General features: G+C 50.1%; 1 protein-coding gene across 8 annotated transcripts in view; it reads left to right on the plus strand.

The window, feature by feature from the left end:
• Positions 1 to 5,864: 5,864 nt before the first annotated feature.
• SH3PXD2A (SH3 and PX domains 2A) overlaps positions 5,865 to 20,061 on the plus strand; it is a 229,093-nt gene continuing 214,896 nt past the window's right edge. For all 8 annotated transcript variants that reach the window (XR_012498437.1, XR_012498439.1, XR_012498440.1 and 5 more), the window contains exon 1: positions 5,865 to 6,001. Coding sequence is in view for 4 of the 8 variants with exons in the window: in XM_074339099.1 (XP_074195200.1) it covers positions 5,930 to 6,001 (72 nt within the window). In the remaining 4 variants the exon portion in view is untranslated. The remainder of the gene's footprint in view (positions 6,002 to 20,061) is intronic.

Genomic DNA, 20,061 nt, shown 5'->3' on the forward strand with positions numbered 1-20,061 from the left:
GTAGCTGAGATAGATGGTAAAAAACCATCCTCACTCTCATCCCCAAAGGTCTTAAAATACAGTGCACTAGTTTGGGGACCAGATGTCTGGTCAGTGTTAGGGATGCAGCCTGGAGTTATGGAATATTTTTTTTCCTCTGTGAATCTAATTGTGTCTTTGGCCTCTTTGGCCATGCATGTTACCACATTTCCCTCTGGTTTTCCAGTGCACGGTCATTTGCTGAGGCTGTAACTTCCAGTGGGTCTATCAAAAAAAAAAAAAAATTTCTGCTGCATATAGACCCTCACCAGAGTCAAGGCTAACACGGGAGACTGAGACTCAATGGTACCACATAAAGAAGCTCGTTGAGATTTTGCTGATGAACTTTCTATTTTGGGAGTCAGAGAGAGGTGACTTCTACCTCTGGTGGTTTAGCAAGCAGTGTGTGGAGGGGGTATTATAATGGCTGCAATTAGTGAACAGTGGAGCTGAGCAGACAGGGCAGTTCTGGGGCGTCATCCTGGTCCCAATCCCCAACAACCAAGGAGAGGAGACTTCTGGCCAGCAATTTCTCTCTGGAGAGAATGGAAGTTGGCCTTTCTGTCTACTCCAAATTCAGAAGAGACCATCCTCAAGACATTCTCCATACATAATTCTATTAGGGCTGGTTTGAGAGAGGGAGAGAGAGAAAAGAGAGAGAAGAAAAGAGAAGAGAAAGGGATGGGGAGGAGGGGGAAAAGGAGGGCGAAGGGGGAAGGGAAGGCAGAGGAGTAGGAGGAGAAGAAGGAAGGGGAAGGAGAAGAAAAAAGACAGAAGCACAAGAGCGCTCAAGTACTTATAGTCGGTAGATTGGCAGGTTATCAATTCCATGCCCTCCTGCTTGTCTCTGCCAGAGGTCAGCCAGGGACAGAAAGGGATACAACCTGGACAGCTGCGGGAGTTAAAGATGCTAAAACCACTTTGGCCAGGAGGGGGCCCCAAATTTCACTCAAATTTGCACATCTCTGGGTACTAGTCCAGTTAGATCTCGCTTTACATAATAGTTGTCCACCATGCTAGGACATGGAAGGAGCCAGAAAGATCATCAGGGACCCAGGTATGGGAATGGATTTCGAGGCTGGGTGTGATTGAGCAGGACTGGAACCCAGGCTGGGTAAGTCCTGCTCCAAAACTGTTCAAAACTTCTCAGACATCACTTTCAGCAGCAGCATCTACAAATATCGGTTGAGATCCCAGAAATTAAAAAAGACAACCATTTATCGAGTCTTGTTTACTATATAAAGCCCAGTGCTGGGTGTGCTGGATAGGGTGTATGTGGCAGGTGGCCAAGGAGCTGGGTGGTGTGGATGGGGAGGGAAAGGGTGGTGCCAGAGTCTAAGTTCACCTTCCTCAAGGCCCTCACTGGCTTCTTACTGGTTTAGAAGGTACAACCTAAGCACAACAAAGTTAAAGAACGATAAAAGAGGTAAATAAGCGTTCAATACAGTAGCAGCTGAGCTGTCATAAGGCAATGTATGATTACTAATCAAATGAATGACTATCAATTGCCATAAACATTCTGAGGAGGGTGAGAGAATTATACGGTGCCTTTAGCGTTTACTGACTTGAGTGCTTTCCTGTATGGTGTCTTCTCTAGGTGGTCATGAAGCCTCCATGGGAGAGAAGGCGGGTGGGCTCTGCATGTGGGGGGAGCTGATAGCCGATAGGATTTTCTGGTGCGCTGATTCTCTCCTGGAGACACACACGGCCCTTGAGGAACGTTCTGCCTTGATGAGGAACCAGGGACTGTGTGATGCTTGTGTGAATGGAAAATTGGAACCAGGTGCCCCGAGTTCAAGGGGGAGCAACGTTCTGGGCCTGCTTGTGTTTGTAAATGTGCTAAGGGTGCTCTTTAAATGAACTCTTCCTGCCTATGAATAGGCTCATAAATATGGTGGAGGAGAGAGACAGCCAGTCTGGAATTACCTCACTGTGTGGCATCAGGCAACTTGCTTAGTTTCTCTTGGCCTCAGTTTGCTCCTCTGTAAAATTAGGAGAATCGATAACCTCTCAGGTCCCTTCTAGTTGGAAAAGTCTTTGGTCCTAAGCATCCTATAATTATGTTTCTGAAAAATCAGATTTTCAAGTATCGGTCAGTTTGCATCGGTATTTTGGGTCCTCTTTCTCTTATTTATTCTAAATTTGTTTTGGGTATTTTTATCGTTATATTTTGTCATTTGAATTCACACAAGATCCCTGGATTGGAGGCATCCCTAGTTAATAAACGAAGGTGACAGGATAGGGGGTTATTAGATCCTCTCCAGCAGTACTAGCTCCTTGAGCAGATGTTCTCAACATGGATCACCCAGTGTACCTACTATGTGCCAGGTAGCTGGGTTATTGAATGAATGAGATGCAATCTGGTCTCCATGGAGCCTTCACTCAGTCTCAATCATTTCTAGGGAGTGCCAGGCACACGTGAGGCACTTAGTAAATGTGTGTTGAACAGCAAAGAATGCTTAAGGCACTGCTGGGAAAGAAAGGGGTTGAAATGTACCCAGGGAAGAAGGGAGAGCCTGTAGCATTTTAACTTAAAGTCTCTTGGGCATACAGCCCCAGCAGGGAAAGGAGATTTTCTCCCACAGGTATAAATAACTTCTGCCCAACTAATCCCATGGGTTGGGGTGGGGGCTGGCACTCAGTTCTTCCCTCCAGCTGAGGTAATTTGGGAGCCCAGGGAGAATTGGAAGTGCTCAAATTGTGCTTTAAGACACTGAATTTAGGAGATGTCAGGTTGTCTGGGGTTTCTTAGCCTGGAAGAAGGCCATCACCTTGTACGTGAACATTGAGTCACTAAGACAGCAGGGGAGCATGGAACCTCCCTCTCTCCTCCAGATCTCTTGAGCTTAGAGTCATGCTCAGGTCCTGATCAGAAGCAGGAGGGTGAGTGGGAAACCACTGGTGCCTCTTAGATGAGCCAACTGCTCTGACTCAAAGGGACCCAAGGCAAGCCAACCTCCCTCCCCTTCTTTCCCTCCAACAGCTAACACCAGCTCCCCTCACCATGGGTTTCTCAGGCTTAATTAGCACTTCCTGAATGCTTTGGGTCCACAGAAGAAAAGTGGCTGAATGCCATTATGAGTCCTTTTACTGTGAACCCACAGGCCATCTTGATTCATCATCAGAGGCCCTCCCAGGTTCCCTTTGAGAGAACCCTACCTTTGAGGGGATCTCAGTGCTGAGGGCGTATCCAGGGTCAACCCTCTCCCCCAACAGGCCTTGCTCAGGATATGATGCCTCGACTCCTCCTTTCCCTTCTCTTAGCATCACTGCCAGAAACCCTGTGCCTAGTGTCAAGGTCCCTCACGGTCGGGACTCCCCACACCCATCCTTCTTCTTATTTCTTTCTCCTATGCCTCACCCTCTTCCCTGACCCGTCCCCATGTGGACACTCTCCTTCTGGCCCTCTGCCTGTCTCCAGCTGGTTCAGATTTCAGGTTACTTATGTCACGTCTCCTCACTCCACCTTTTCTTCTCCCCCTGATCATTCATTTAACCAATACTCGTTGTGACTATCACTGTATATAAGGTACTGTGCTTGGCTATATGAGGAGTGCAAAGAAGTATATAACTTACAGCCAGTCCTTGTGCACGAGGTGCTTTCAGAGGAAACGAAGTGTGTTATGGACAAATACACACATGTCCAAGCAGCTCAGGGCAAGCACTGCTGGTCTGGGAAGAGTTCAGAGGAGGCAGAGTATTCCAAAGTGCTCTGAAGTCTGCCCATCCTCCAGGGCCCAGCACAGGGACAGCCTCCTCCATGAAGCCCTCCTTAATTACTCCATTTTCTTGAGTTCTAATGCACATTTTATTAGATACAGTCTTAGTGGTATCCCTGTTTTTCAATTGGATTTCCTCCTCTTTGAGGGAAGGGACAAGCCTCTGTCAATTGGATTTAGTTTTCTGTTCCACAAACATTAATTGAACTCTTTCACTCTTCTGTTTCTCAGTGCCTTGCAAATGAGCATAGTATAGGTGCTCAATCAATCCTAAAATTCCAGAATTTTAGAGAAGAAATTTTAATTGCTTTTAATTTAATTTTTGTAAATGTCAAAAGCTATACATGCTAATTCTGAAAAACAAACTGAAAATGTCTCCATAGGAGTAACTACCACTTAGAGCTTGGAGTGTATGTAGGAAATAATCTTAAAAGACCATCTAGTTCAGCATCCACATTTTACAATGAGAACATTAAGGTGACCCTAAGGCCTGTGGTATTGAGTTAAGTGATTTGCTCAGGGTCAAACATTGAGATAGTGGCATGCTTGCTGTTCTAGCATCCTTCCCCAAGAAGGTTGGAGGAATAGTGGGGTACTCTGTAACAAGCAAATGTGTGAATGAAGTCTTAGATTAGTACATGGGTTCTGACAGTGCAGAGAAGTGAATATTAATACAATAAGGTCATAAAACTCTTGGGGGGGGCCCCCATTTCAGATGTTTGACCTTGGTCCATAGTCACAAAGCTTTATTGTGATTGTGAAGCAATAGGATTCATTATGAAAACACTGTCTCTTTAAATATATTTGAAACTGGAATGGGAAAAAATGTTCAAATAGATGGGTGGGGGGGTGAGGGTGGGAAGTAAATTGAATTAAATAGTAATTGTACTCTAAATCCAGGGACAGACAAGTGACTTGGAAAGTCAGTTTTCCAGACCAGAGGGAGAGGTGGTGAGAAAGCCAGAGCCTGGGGCCAACGATGAGTTGGCCCCCAACCCAGTGGATTTTCCCACCATTGTATGCTCCATTCCCTCCTCCCTGGCCTAGGGAGGATCCCAGGGGCGCTCCAGGCTTAAGGCAGTGGTGTTAGGCAGAGTCTTGTAACCTCACTGGTAAATGATGTCACAGGTTAGTTGCACAGGCCCAGATCGATGAACGACTCAGGCAGCGGATCAATCACACTTCCGGGGAGAATTCACCCTTTGTGACCCGCAGGAGGGCAGGTGGTTTATCAAAAGAGGCTCTGGCTTGAAGGATTTGATGCTGATCCCTTCCCCAGTCCCGTCTCCTCCGGGTGGTGGTGGTGGTGGTCGTGGTGGTGTGTGTGCTGGGTAGTAACAGCAGGCTAATCAACTACTTTTCATTAAAGAGATCTGGGGGATAAGAGTAAAAGGGGCACATAAAGGTGGGGACAAAAAGGCACAAATCCGCTCCAAGACGGAGAGCCAGGGTAGGGGCGCGTTGGCTTCACTTCCCCCCGCCTCGAAAGCCACCCTGAGTTTCTGTGCCCAGCGAAGTAGCCCAGGGCTGCTCCAGGCCGCGGGCTGCGCTCTCCGCGCGGTGGGGGCCCGCCGGCCCGCCCTGGCCGCTCCGGCCTTGCTGCAGCCCCCTCCCCGTCGCCCGAGCCCCTCCCCCCGGGCCCGGAGCCCCTCCCCGCACGCTTCCCCTCTCTCTTCTCCCCTCCCTTCCCTTCCTAGCCTGCCCGGCTCTGCCTCCGCCTCCCGCGCCCACAGTCTCCGCCAGCGCCGAGCCCCCCGGAGCCCGAGTGCGGTGAAGGGCTGCCGTCCGCCCCTCCCCAGCGCGCTGACAGCAGGCTCCGGGGTCCCCGCCCCGTCCCCTCGCCGGCGGGACACACCCCCGCCCCTCCTCTGCTCCGCCAGTTCCCGCCGGACCCACCGGGCGGCGGAGAGAGCGGGCGAGCGAGCCGAAGAGCGGCAGCCGCGGCGGCGCGGAAGGGAAGGGGCGCGCGGCAGGCCCACGGGGAGCCGCCCGGGGTGCACGGAGCCCGCGTGCCCACCGGGACCGTCCCCGCCCTGGGGCCATACCTGTGGGCGCCGGGATCCTGGGCAGCGGCGCGCCGGGCCGGAGTGGCGGGTGGCCCCGGGGACCCGGGAAGCGGGAGAAGGGGCCGGAGCTCGGCCGGGATGAGAAGGTGACGCCGCCGGGGGGCGCCACTCGCTTTGTGGGGAAAGATGCTAGCCTACTGCGTGCAAGATGCCACCGTCGTGGATGTGGAGAAGCGAAGGAACCCCTCCAAGCACTATGTGAGTACTAACCCCAAACCCTGCAGGCGGCTGGCCAGGGACCCCGGCGAGGGCCCCCGTCCGGACCCTCGCCCCTCCCCGCTGTTAAGTCCCGGAGCTGAGTGTGCACAGGGCAGCCCTCGCCGTGGAGTTTCTTCGCAGGTCTGTGATCTCCAGGGAAGCCTTTTCTATCCTTCTTCCACTCACCGCTTCCCCCCTCCCCCCACCCCCGCCCCGTTTTCTTTTTTTGGCTTTGGAATTGGCAAGTGGCTGCCCTTGTCTGTTACAACGGTGAAGTCATCTGTCCGCCTGAGCGTTGATGGATGGTAGGGGGAGCGTTCGTCAAACCCTTGCTGAGACGCTCCGTTGGGAAAGAGCATCTTCCCGGCCCTCTCTGGGGGCTCGGGTCGCTCCCGCTCACACAGACCAGGACGATTTCTGAGGCTGGCCCTGGGGAAGGAAGCCTGGCGCTCTCCTCCCACGTTCGTAATGGTCTCTGCCTCCCTAGGCCTGGGTCTGGGGGCAAAGGGAAGCTGCCTCACCCCCTGCCCCACCTCCACCCTCAGCCCTGAGCTTTGATTTCCTTCTTAAAGTCATTGTGTCCGTCGGTGTGAGGAGAACTGTGGCTTTTCCTTTTATCCCTTCTCTGGACGTGACCCTTAACCGGGTTCATTTCCTCTTAAGTGATGCTCCATCTCCAGACACGAGGAGGCAAATGTTTGCTGTGCTTTCCGAGGAATGGCTGCCCCTCCCCCTTCCTTCCCCAAACTTAATGAGAGTGGGCTAAGGTTGATTGAGCTGAGCTCCCTGGTCTGGGTGACACGGCCCCCTTTCATCTCAGCCAGTCCTGTCTTCCCATCCTTCGCACCTTAGGAAGTAAACACGGTGTCCTTGACGCCGAGGATGCCTGTCTGAGCAGTCTCTGCTCCCGTACTTGAGAAAGAAGAGACAGCAGGCATCCAAAGCAGAAGGACTGCATCTTATTTGCAAATTAGGCACTTAAAGGAGCATTTAGAATGCGCAAAGCATTAATTTTAACAATTAAAACAGGCTGTTGGTTGCTGCCCTAGACTGCACATTGACCTCAGAAATGCCTTTTATTTCCCTGTTGGAAGGCGACCGAGGTTTGTGCTAATGTCAGCCTCGGGCAACTCTTTCTGCCTTTATCACCAGCTCTGAACTTTGGGTTTCTTATAGGAACAAATGGGCCGGGGCTCAGGTTGGGGAGGAGGTAAACTGTGGAGGCTGGTTCCTGACCAGGTAGAGGTGGGTACCCACGGGGAACATTCCCTGACATGGTCTGAGAGTTGTTCCTTTTATATTATTAGACCCAGCAAGCATCTTCCCCTGCTTTTCAAGAAAGTTCTTTTTGGAGGACAGGGTCACCAGGTGATTACCTTGTTCTGGGGACAGATGTCCATTTGCATATCCCAGTGCTTATTGTCAAGTCAACCTTCCTCTCTTCTTTTCTCAAACGTTGCAGGCTCAATTTTAGGGGTTCTTTCCTCTAGTCGCCAGTTAAGTTTGGCATTGCTTTCTACAGATGGCACTTTCTGTTCTGAGACCTAGGCAGGTGCTTTTCCAGCTCTAGATTTTAGGTAAAACATCAAATCTTACCAATAAGACAAATGATGTCCAAGCTCACAGATATAGGATGTACTGGCAACAAGCCAGGGAGTGTTACTAACCAGACTGCGACCCACTGCAGACAGTATTGAGAGGTGGCTAAGTGCTGGGGCTCTGTAACTTCGGGCAAGTTACTTAACTTCCGTGGGTCTCAGTTTCCTCATTTTTAAAGTAAAGGTAATAATATTACCTACTTCATAGGGTTGTCCGGAGAATTAAATGAGATCATCCATGCAAAACATGTAGCCCAGTTCCTGGCACATTACAAGCACTCATTAAATGGTAGCGTATTTTTGGTGAGATTCTGACTAAGAACACTTTTGAAAAGCAGCTATTAATGGTCTGGCAAAAAGGAAGAAAGATTTCGGGTTCAAAAACTGATAATAACTTGTTTTATGTGAAAAATGCAAAGGAAGTCTTGTCCAATTCTCTTGAAATAATCATTTCCTCCCTTTTTACAGACAGAGTGTTTCCCAGGACATCTCTACTTCCCATGTAAGAATCAACATTATGTTATGGGCAGGGAGTGATGTCACTGAACAGATAGGGACATATAGCACCATAAACTAACGTTGTAGAAAACAGTTAAAGGAGAAAGTGTTATGTCTTGTAAAATTGTGAAGGTGGGAGGGATCCGAGGGTTAATCAGGCCCACCCCCTCATTTTACAGATGAGGAAACCGAGAACCAGATGGGATCAAGTCACTTGCAGCACAGCTAGTTGCAGCCCCTGGGACTAACTGGCATTTTGCCCATGGTGTGGGTTTTGTTCATTGAAGTACCCTAAGTCTAGTTGAGGTTGACCAGGAAGATAAATATCTGGTGGTAGTAAGAGGTTCCTACACATTTCGGGCATAAATGCATAGAGTCAAGAGAGGGTGCCCGACCATAGGAAGTGTCAGTCGTGCCAACAGGGCTAGGAGAAGCAACTGGGGATGCTTATGCTATGAAGTTTAGGATCTCCTTTTTTCTTCGCCCTGGCATGGTGGACACTACACACCAGAAGGTAAAGTGTTTTGAGTAAGTCACTGGTGTGGGTAGTGACTGGACATGCTGTGCCCACATCGCATATGTTCTGGAAGCCCTCTGCACTGGAGAAGCATGCCTTCTTCCCGCCTCTCCTCCAATTTTGGCAAATTGTAGAGCAGAGAGGTTTTACGGGATGGGCACGTTAGCGGGAGCTAGCTAATGAGAGGCCTGGGGCCCAAGCAGGAGAGGCTCTGCTGACTCCAGAATGCTGGGAACACACTGCAAAGGTTCTCTCAGGACATCCAGCGAAGGGTGTGCTCTTCCCCATGACGAGGGGGAGCTGCTTGGACACCGAGGGTCTTGTGCTTTTGGTCTGTTTATGAAATACAGACATGTGGCCTCCATCGTTTGGATGGTGCTGTCAGTTTCTGGCTTCCTTCCTCTCTGCCAAGCCCCTACTCGGGGTGGGGTTAGGGGAGGGTGGCCAGGCTCCCTGGCATGGAGTTGGGCTCCTCTCTTAAATTTTATGAGCTGCCACTGGGGAGACCTTAGGTAAACTGACTTTGGCCCCAGGCCACTTGTATTTAAAATGACCCTGATGATGCTGGATACCTTTATTTGCAAGTTTTCCACTAAGATACGAGTCCAGGTCCACAGAATTCTTTGCACTCACATGTATGTGTAGGAGTGTGTCAAATCATATGGTTGTGGAGAGAAGCTTGTTTATCTAAAACAAACACAAAATTATTTGTTCGGATTTGGGAGGCGTTGTGCTTTCACAGTCGTTTCCTTTTCTGATTGTTTAATTCAGACAAATACCAGTCATGAATGTGCTGATCCTTTCCAGGACTCGTGAGGGAATGCAAGTAATAACCAGTGTGAGCATTTATCATCGGTGGTGCCAGACGCTTAACGTGCATGATTTTATGTGATGCCTACAGTTCATTGAGTATAGCCTAACATGGGGTTGGTTCTTTGATGCCTTTATACAGATGGCTTCACTGAGTCTAGGAGAAGTTAGAGATGTCTCGGGGTCTCCCAGTTCGTTAAGGCCGATCTGGGGAAACTCAGGTCGGTTTACTTCCAAAGGGGTAAATGGGGCTCTTCTCCTCAACTGGAGTCTGGTTGGAGAGACCAGCCTCAGGCCTGCATGGCAGAGAGAGAGCAATGTGGGTGGTATTTGAGGACTGCCTCACTGTGTGGGACGGTCACCTCATGCTACGCAGGTGAGTGTGCGACGGCTCACTGTGAGGCAGGGGACGCGGAGCAAATCCAGGATATCTGGTCCCCACTGATACTTGAGGTGGTGAATTAAGGATTGGCCTTGTGGAAATAATGCGTTCTCCCGTGTGTTTAGATCATTACACATTTTTGTTTTGGTCCTGGGAGCTACATTTTTAGGAATCGATCCCAGAACACTTCATTTCTCAGCCCTTCAGTTTTTTCTGTAAGCTCTTAGACTGTGAATCCAGCCCCATGGAAGGAAGGATGGGCAGCTGCCGCATGGAAAGCATCTTCTCAGGGCCCATTCCATTAGGGAATGAGTGGTGTTGGGCAGATCAGGGTTTGAATCCTGCCTCTGGCTCTTCCTAGCTGCGCAACCTGGGCCCAGCCACTCTGGGCCTGTTTCCTCGCCTATAACCGTACAGGGCTTTTGGGAACTTGACCTGAGATCATTTTGGGTAAAGCTTCCCCAGAGTACCTGGGCACCTGGCCCCCATCACAAGCACTCAACATACACTGATTTCCATCTGGTGTTTCTGATCACCAAAACACGGAAGCACATTTGGGACCTGATAGGTGAAGCTGAGAGAAGAAAGGAAAGACTGAGGCAAAAAAAAAAGGAAAGCTCAGCTGTTCATATTCTGATGGGAAATCGGGCTACATGCCCCATGGAAAACACCCAGCACACAGCAGAAACAGATAAACAAGGAGCAGCTGTTCAGACCTGGAGGGCTTCCTGGAGCTTGATCTAGTGATGGCTTCCTGGTAAGTTGGGAAGGAGAAGGGAAGGAACGCAGGTTGGGGGAGAGGAGCAGAGAGAGGGGAGCTCCAGGAAAGGGCAAGGTCAAATAGGTTCCTAGACCCAAGGTCAGTGCCACACATGGGTTAGCATTCTTCTCTCTCTCTCTCTCTCACGCTCACACCACACACACACACACACACACACACACACACACACTCACTCACTCACTCAAACACTCACACACACAGTTTCTTCTTCTTCTCCGAGGGAAGTGATCTAGGGGTGATTCACAGGTCTGACAAGGCTCCCTACTTATGGAACATCCAACCACATCCTTCAGGGCCGTTGGAATGGGGAGCACAACCAGCCATTTATCATGGCCCTGTTTAGCACTGAGTGAGGGTTTGGGGGGGGCGGTGGGGGGGGCAAATTAGAATTGGAATCACCGTGTGTGGTGGCAGGGAAAGGGGAGGGGAAGGGAAGGGAAAAATAAACCTATTTGATGTCATAGGAGACTGGTTCCAGCTCCAGAAATATAAGTGCCAGCTGCTGCATTTTCCAAAGAGATATTCCGGGGCCAGTGTGAGTTAATGGTCAGTGGAGGCTCTGAATTAGAGGAGTGTTGTTAGGACTTCTGACTTTGGGTTTGCGCAGCAGTCCCCTGGAAATTGCCTTCTAATTTCCTCAGCCTGAGTCACTGACCAGACTTTTCCTCGGCCAGAAAAAATCTAACAGGCAATTCTGTTCTTGTTTGCCCTTAATGAAACAAAATAAAACAAATAATAGTATTATACATACAGTAGTTACTCCTCTTGAGTGCTGAGAATCCAGGAAAGGGATAATGGATTAGGACAGGGACCCAGGGAACAGGAAGGACAAGGGGTGTGTGTGGGGAATGAGGTGGAGAGTCTGACGTTGGAAATAGGTTCTGAACCAGGGCCAGAGGTTTCCTCTGCCATGACAATTGCCAAAAATAATGGAAGCATCCAGTAGGGTGATCAGCGTTTCAAGAAGCGGATTCCCAGAGCTATGTGTGATTTCTCGCAGCTGCTACCTGTAGTGCAGTCAGTCACAGGAAGGCAGGTGAATTGAGAGGTTAGGGGCCTGGACAGGAGGCCAGGAAGGAGGGAGTATGGGCCCCAGGAAAGCCCCTCTTGTGCCCCCAAGTCACCTCCAGGCAAGTCACCACATCAACAAGAGGTGCTGAGCAGGGTCCAGCGAGGAAGTCCAGATGCACAGTGAAGAGAGAAGGGGGAGAACTAACATATGCGTGCCCACTACGTGCCAGGCAGTGCAGACACCTGTTAGAGGGGGTCTTATTGGAGCTTCATCACAACTACATGAAGTGGGGAAGTGTTTTTACCCCTACTTTACAGATGTGGAAAATGAGTCCCAGAGAGTTTATGTGAATCTCACTCAGAGTAATTCATTGGCAAGGCCGAGATCCTTACCCTGACACCCAGATCTGTGTTTGTCACCTTCCCCATTAGAGCTGGGTCAGTGCAAGAGAGGCATGGAAATGACCCAGGAGTCCAGGCAGCACCCCCTGAGAGGATGACACATGCGTCTGGAAGGCTGTGTTGTCGAAGAGCACCTGGGCTCTGGTATCCCTGGGCTGGAAGCCTATCTCCACCACTTGCTACTATGGGACCCAGTGCGAGTCACTTGTATCTCTGTGCCTCAGTTTCCTTATCTGTAAAAAACAAAATATGAGGGGAAAATAGGACCTTGCTCGTACGGTTATGATGAAGATGAAATGAGTTAATAAATGTGAAGAGCTTAGAACTGTACCTGGCACATATTAAGCACAACATAGGTATTTGAGATAATATTAATAATTATTAAGTTCAGAAGAGGCACCACTCTCTGTGAACTGGAGTTTCAGGGAAGACTGGCTGGAGAAGGCAGCCTTCATGATGGGCCTTGAGGAGTAAGTAGGATTTGGATGGCAAAGAGTAGCATTTAGAAGGGGAAAAAAAGAGGGAGGGCATTCCAAGAAAGGGAAAAGCATAGGTGCCAGAGGTTGGGGCTGGCTCGGTGGCTCAGGTGGTTAGAGCTCCATGCTCCTAACTCCGAAGGCTGCCGGTTCGACTCCCACATGGGCCAGTGGGCTCTCAACCACAAGGTTACTGGTTCAACTCTTCGAGTCCCACAAGGGATGGTGGGCAGCGCCCCCTGCAACTAAGATTGAACACGGCACCTTGAGCTGAGCTGCCTCCCAGATGGCTCAGTTGGTTGGAGCACATCCTCTCAACCATAAGGTTGCCAGTTCAATTCCTCAAGTCCTGCAAGGGATGGTGGGCAGCGCCCCCTGCAACTAAGATTGAACACGGCACCTTGAGCTGAGCTGCCGCTGAGCTCCCGGATGGCTCAGTTGGTTGGAGTGTGTCCTCTCAACTACAAGGTTGCTGGTTCGACTCCCACAAGGGATGGTGGGCTGTGCCCCCTGCAACTAGAAACGGCAACTGGACCCGGAGCTGAGCTGCGCCCTCTACAACTAAGATTGAAAGGACAACAACTTGACTTGGAAAAAAGTTCTGGAAGTACACACTGTTCCCCATTAAGGTCCTGTTCCCCTTCCCCAATAAAATCTTTTTTTAAAAAAAAAAGGTGCCAGAGGTGGAACACACAAGAAAAATATGGGCAAAATCCAGGTAGGGGAGAAGGATGAAGAGAAAGATCAGGGCTAGCTTCTGAGAGCCTCAAATGCCAGCTGAGCAAATTCAGAGTTTATTGTGTAGGCTCCTCTGAACCGTCGTTTTCTCCCAAGGATTGCAGGGGAAGGGGAGGTGATTGTCACAATGGGGTCCTTCTCGTAGGTTGCAGAGCTGGCTCTACGTTTGTTCTTACAGCTGTGGCTGGAACAGAGCTAGGTAAGGACTGGAACCCTATGTCTAGCTCTGCACTGGGGACTCTAGTTGGCAGATCAGAGCCCAGCCCTTCCCTGTTTACAGTTCTTACTCTGAGGGGTCAGGCTGCCTCATAAAAGTTGATTGCACCCTTGAGGTCTTGGGGGAGGAGGGTGGAGGAGGAGGAGAAGGGCAAGCAGCAAAGAGTGACGTTTTGGCTGCTTTGGGCCTCACCAGTGGCGGGCCCTGGCTGGCAGGGCCCATACAGCCGCAGTATGTCACAGTGAAGTACTTTCCGTCTGCATTTTCCAGCACAGCTGCTGAAGCACCCCAGTGGCAAGAGAGAGGAAACCCCTATCCTTGTAGGGTCTGGGGGCTGATACCAAACAGCTTTCTGGGGGCCGGGGATGTCTATGAAGTCTCCGTGTTATGCGAAGCAGTCCTGCTAATTTTGCCTTCCCCTTCAACATCTCTCTGAACTTGCTTTACTTTTAAATATAATACAGTGCCTCAATTACCTCTTCATGTATTGAATCCCAGCACTTGCCCAGATATTCCAGTAAGCCTGATTCTTCAGGGAAAACGTAGTTATAAAAATAACAGCTAACATTTCTGGATGCTTTCTCCATGCTAAGAGTTTTATAGAAACTCTTAAAATTGTCCCTGAAGGGTGTAGGTACGGCTGGCATCCACAGCTTACAGATCAAGACACTGAGACCCACAGAGCTTAAACAAATTGGCAAACACTACATAGCTAATAAGCTGCAGGTAGAGAGGGGTCTGCACTGACGCAGGCCTGTGGGCTCTGAAGCCTGCCCTGTCTGTACACAGACCTCATAACCCCATAATCACGGTATACCTGGGGTGACTGGGCCCCAGGGAGATTCCACCTGAGGTCTGGCTGGTTGGTTTCTCAACCCATGAGACCTTCCACATGTCACCTACCCCCTCCAGATCTCCATTTGCCCATCTAGAAAATGGGCTCATTGCTTCTTTTCTGGCCTGCAGAGGGGAGGGTGGGTATGAAAGCTGGTTTGGAAACCTCCGAGCCCACAGAAAATAGCTCAATCTGTTTTCTTAATCATTTGGGGAAGGGGATGCTTTACAAAAGAGCTGTTCCTGACCCCCTGAGAAGCCTCACAGCCACAGTTGAGTCAGGATCACCTTAGACCCTCAGCAAAGGTGGCTTCTAGAAAACCACCCTGGGAATTAAACTTTGCTTCTTTCTAAGCCTATCATTTTTGTGAATGGGAAGAGACACAACTATTTCCAGTCCCTTCTCTCCCTGCTGTTACCTGAGGGGAGGAAGTGACATCCAGGCAGCTGAGTTAGCAAAGGGGAAACAGCTGTGCTTTCTGCCCTTCACTGCTTTCTCTGGCCCTTTGCTGTCATTTCCCTTTGGCTGGTGAGGAAGCCACCCTCCCCAAGCCTGGGTGGAGTCCTGTGGTGGGGTGGGGGCAGAATCCCCATCCTCTGTGTGTCAGTGCTGCATAACTTACGCAGTGGAGCATGTGGAGGCCCTCCAATCTGTCTCTGGGATCCCCGGAGCATGAACTTCAGACCTGGCGGAAATTGATCACTCTTATCACATGTGACTACAGCTCCAGGAAGTAAGGGGTGGGGGTGCTGCCCAATGCTGGTGGTATACCAGGTGGGGTGAGGGATGGTGTGGGTGGGGGCTGGTCGGTAGTTTTGCCCATCACTTCGTGGTCCCTGGTATAAAGCCCTGGCCAGTTTCCCTTTTTCCAGGAATATCTTCACTTGGGAATAAAGGAGACCTGGCCTTGTATTGTGTGGGTACCATCAGCATACAGCTACCATGCATTGAATTCCTATTTTGTGCAAGGCACTGCCAGGCCTTTTATTTATAATCTCTGGTCTCAACACAGCCCTGAAGGTATGCCTTTTTAACCCTATTTTACGCATATGGAGACTGAGGTTCAGAACGTTTTGGGTGCATTGTTAGTCAAGCACAAAGCCAGGTATGTTTAGTCCCGCCCCTCCCCAGGCCCCCCACCTCCCAGCCTGTGCCTGTTTCACACTTGCTGTGCCTTACATTCTTGTTCCTTCTTCAGGCCTGCCCTGGGGTATCGGGGGCTTCTGCTGGCCCACATGTTGTCCTCCTGAGGAATAGTGTTCTTTGTAGAGAAAGTCTGCCTTGCTGCTTTCGCCCACCTAAGGGTACTGAGCATGAAGGGATTGTCCCTGTCGTTTGAAGTGGCTGCTTTGTAAACTCTTTCATGGTAGGCCCCATTCCGACCCAGCTTTATTCCGTTTCCTGATGGCCCAGACCCAAAGGGCTATTTTAAGGGACTTGCCTGTGTGGGAGAATTTCTTTGTAACAACAGAGAGGGAGGCCTGCCTGGCCTGGCATGATGCTGGCAGTGGGGCTCTGAGAGACTGAAACTCTTCCCCGAATTCTGCGCTCTGGGCTGGGATTGATTCATTGAGCACTCAGTACAGTGCCTGGCACTGGGAAGGGACACAATCACTTGTCAGTGAGGACAGGGGTTCCAGAGGTGGCTGCCCAGGGTTTTCTGCAGGCCTAAGCCCTGGTGGATGGGCAAACTGATCCTTCACTTGCAGAGCTAAGGTCTAAACTAGAACAAAGTCTGAACTTTGGTTTCAAGCCGGGATTAATTATTTACTTTAGTCATCACTCATTGGCAACTGGAGAAAAGCAGCTTCATTTCCCCATGCTTGCTGGACGAAGCAGCAACCGGGCAAAGGAAGTAGGGGAGTTGAGTCAGAGAATGTGTGAGTGGAGCCCCTTGTACATGCAAGCACTGGATTAGGACTTCTGTCTCCTTTAATCCCCACAGCAACCCTGCTTGGTAGACAAGGAAACCAAAGCTCAGAGATGTGCAGCCTCTTGCCCTCTATCACATGGCAGTAAACGGCAAGAGCCAGAGTTTGAATCCAGGTCTCTGCAGCAACAAAGCCTCTGATGGTTCCACTGTGCCCCCTGAAGATTTAATAGGGTGCCCAATCCCCCCCCCCCAAAGATTGAGGAGCTAGTTGGGAGTTCTCTTTCTTCCCTGCCCCCACCTGGAAGCATCCACACGTGTCAAAACTAGCTGTACTTTTCTCTGTCCTCTCTGTACTCCATCCAACTCTGGTCTCTGTGGCTGTATTTCTCCCTCTACTGAGGGTACCCATGGGGATCTCGACCCTGGTTTGTGGCTCTGCTGGGGTAAGAATGCTGAGAGGACTGTCCTCGGCTTAAAAAAGGGAGTGGATCCAGAGGGAGTGTGCACAGTGGGCCTTCCCTTGGAAGGCTGAGGACCTGTGCCTTTGTAGATAGCTTTATCTTTGAGCTTCCCCACGAGGCTGGGGGGCTAGGGAGTGCATCATGTGGGTTTTCAGATAAAACTTCAAGGGTCTGGATTAAACCCCAGGTCATCTGCCCACTCTGACCTTCCCTCCAAGCCCCTCCATTAACATGTGATGTGGTTGGAGCTGGTGGTAGGGAGAAGATAACAAACCTCTCGCTGCTGAGAATGGACCCCTGGCAAGGCCTGGCCTCTATTTTGGGATTCAAATTTTTATTCCCCTTGAACTCTTGTCCAGAGCCACTTTTGAAGGTCTGGTCCTTCAGAAGCGTCAGCTGCTGGGGTCTTTACATCCTGTCCTAGCTAGCAGCACACATGGTTGGGAACAGGGAGGAGTTTAAGGGACACTTTCAGCCTGCTGCTCACTCAGGCTAAACTAGGCTCTGGCAACTTAAGTAAGCCCCAGAGAGTGCCTCAGCTGCCAGAAGTTGGAAGTTGAGGGCAAGAGGATGAGGGCAGGGCACTGATGGCCTCTGCTACATGAGCTCAGACTCTGAAGCTTCTTGCTAGCTTCCTTCACTTGGTCAAATTTCTTTACCTCCATGGGCCGTGGTTTTCTAATCTGTAAAATGGGAATGATTATATTATTACCTAGCCCATATGACTGTTACCCTTCATAGTGCTTGGCACGTGAGAGCTGCTGTAAATGGCAGCTGTCGTTACCCTTATTATCATGGCCATACTTCACCATTTTGCTGTTTCTGCCACCTCCCGAAAGCTTCCAGATTTCTCATCTTACAATATTTCCTGTTGTGAAATTTTATGTTTATTATTTTTACCTCTCATGTAACACCAAGAATGGCCTTGGGTTGGTCAGCTTTTGGCAAGCCTATGTCCAGTGTGCCTGATTGATGGAAAAGCCCCTTGAGTGATGGACCTTAGTTTGATACTTATTCATATTCATTCATTCATTCATTCATTCATTCAATCAATCAACATTTGAATATTTACTATGTGCCAAGCACTGGGAACATAGCAGGACAGATAAAAATCTCTGCCCTTTTGGAGTTTGCATTCTGGTAGGGGAAGGGAAACAATAAACAAAATAAGTGAAATATATAGTATGTCAGATGGGGATAAATGCTATAGAGAAAACTATAGGGTGAAGGAGACAGGGAATGGGGGGGGTGGTGGGAGTGTGGCAAGAGACAGCCCCACTATACAGTGACTTGTGAGTAAGATCTGAGGGAGCGAGGCATTTGGATTTTTGGAGCAGAAGTGGTTAAGGGAGAGGGAACCAGCAAGTGCTAAGGACCTGAGGTTGGACTATGTCTGGACTTTTCAGGGAAAAGCAAGGAGGCTGGGATGGCCGAGTGGAGTGAGCAACGGGACAGCAGTGGGCGGCGAGGTCAGACAGGTGGAGGGGCCCAGTTGGGCCTTGTATCCCTCCCGGCACTGAGTGGGGTGCTCGGCTCAGCAGCAAGGCCTCCTCTTGACTTGCTGAAGATGGGAACTGGCAAAACACTGCCATAGAGGTGGTTCTGGGGACTGTGCTTGAAGTTTGACCCTGACCCCCTAAGAGGTACTCTCTGGGGAAATGCAGCCTCTGCCAGCAGTATCATGGGTAGGGACTCCAGGACCCCAAAGGCAGTGCACATATTAAGGAATGTCACTAACTGAACATTAGTTTTGTACGTGCTGTGTGCAAGGCACCTTATTGAAAGCAGTTCCTCCAGGTGGGAGCCAGAGGGGGGTGAGCTCCCACTGAGGCAGCAGCCACCACATCTTTTCATCTTTAACACCCTGCTACTCCCTGATGCCCTGATGCTAGAAGGTCTGGATCACGATCGTTCCTTGAGCAATGGGATAAATCCACAGACGAAGGCTTCATTCTGTTAAACCCTCTTCCCCCATCACACTCCTATCTTTTTAAAGAACCACAGCTCATAACTTACACATGTGGAAACTGGCTGTTTGAAATTAAAAATATATATTCTTATCGATAGAATATTGTCAATGGTGTTAAGATTCTCAGGCCAGACCACCAACACCTTTCTCATCCATGGAGTAGATGGAATTATAGCACCAAGAACCAGATGTCTCTAGTTCATCTACATTATGGGCTGGCCTGGGAAACTAAACTCTACCTGTGACATCCAGGAAAACTGTCTTCCAGTGTTCCCAGTGAGAAGGAACCTTCCAGGCTAAATGATTGGCATGATGATGATGATGATGATGATAATAACAGCACCAATTGTGTGCCAGTGACTCTTTTAAGCGCTTCATTCATTTACTCCTTAAAAGCACTGTTATGGTCTTTACTGATGAGAAAATGGAGACAAGGAGAAGTTAATTTACCAAAAGCCATAAGCTAGGAGGAGGGGTTCAGAGCGAGGCAGTGGGGCTCCCTAGTCTTCAGGAAACCTCTTCCTTCCTGGCCTTCCAGGGAATCCTGCCAGCTAGCCTTTCTGCAGCCCAGGTTGGCTGTCTCTAGACCTTATATGCAGGACCCTTGTCATTAGGTGTCCACCACAGGAGTAGAGTTAACAAATGTCAGAGTCAGGGAACCAGCGCCACGGGTGGCAGGCAGGAGCAGCCCCCCTTTGTTCCTGAGGAAGGAAAAACCATTTGTTCCTGGAACCTGACACCGCAGGGGGTGGTTTGCAGTGTTGGTTGTCTTCCTGGGCCATTTACAAGTCCAGCACATGGGGCTGGGGAGGGGGCGGAACAAGGGGTGTGAGGACACATTGTTTGTTGGTGGAAGCCAGATTAGAGTGTCTGGCAAGATATTCCTGACACCTAGACCATTCAACTCTCAGCAGAGCCCAGCAGGTGGCCGGGGCTGTTGCCTTAGCTGGGAGGGGGGCACACTCCCCACCCTGCTCTTTAGTTTATTGTTGGAGTGAGCTGTGTCCTAACCAGTGCTTTCCCTCTTCCCAGGCCCCAAAATAAATAGCAGCTGTTGGCTACATCCTCTCTGTCTACTGCCATTCTGTCAACAGCCGCTGGCACTCGCTTGGCCCTGCACCATTTGGGTTTACTGGCATAGGGCGTTGGGTACCCTTTGACTTTACCCTACGGAGTCTGCCTTGATGGCTAGCTGGCCTGCCCTGGCATGCCCTCTCTCAGGCAGTGCTGGCCTGTTGTCCACCCACTGTCTCCTCCTGCTTTGCAATGTGACAGGTTCTCATGATGGTCACAGAGCCGGGCTCCAGAATCCAACGTCAGTTTGGCTCCTGAATCTGCGGCTAATCTGGTGACTTTGGGCAGGCAGCTTAACTGTGAGCCTCAGTTTCCTTCTTGGTAAAATCAGGTAATGGTATTGATAGCACAGCGTGTTATAAGGATTAAGACCAGTGCTGTAGTGGAGCTAGAGTGGAGCCATTGAAACCAGGCTGCC

Source organism: Rhinolophus sinicus, linkage group LG07 (assembly GCF_036562045.2).
Source record: "Rhinolophus sinicus isolate RSC01 linkage group LG07, ASM3656204v1, whole genome shotgun sequence".
NCBI lineage: Eukaryota > Metazoa > Chordata > Mammalia > Chiroptera > Rhinolophidae > Rhinolophus > Rhinolophus sinicus.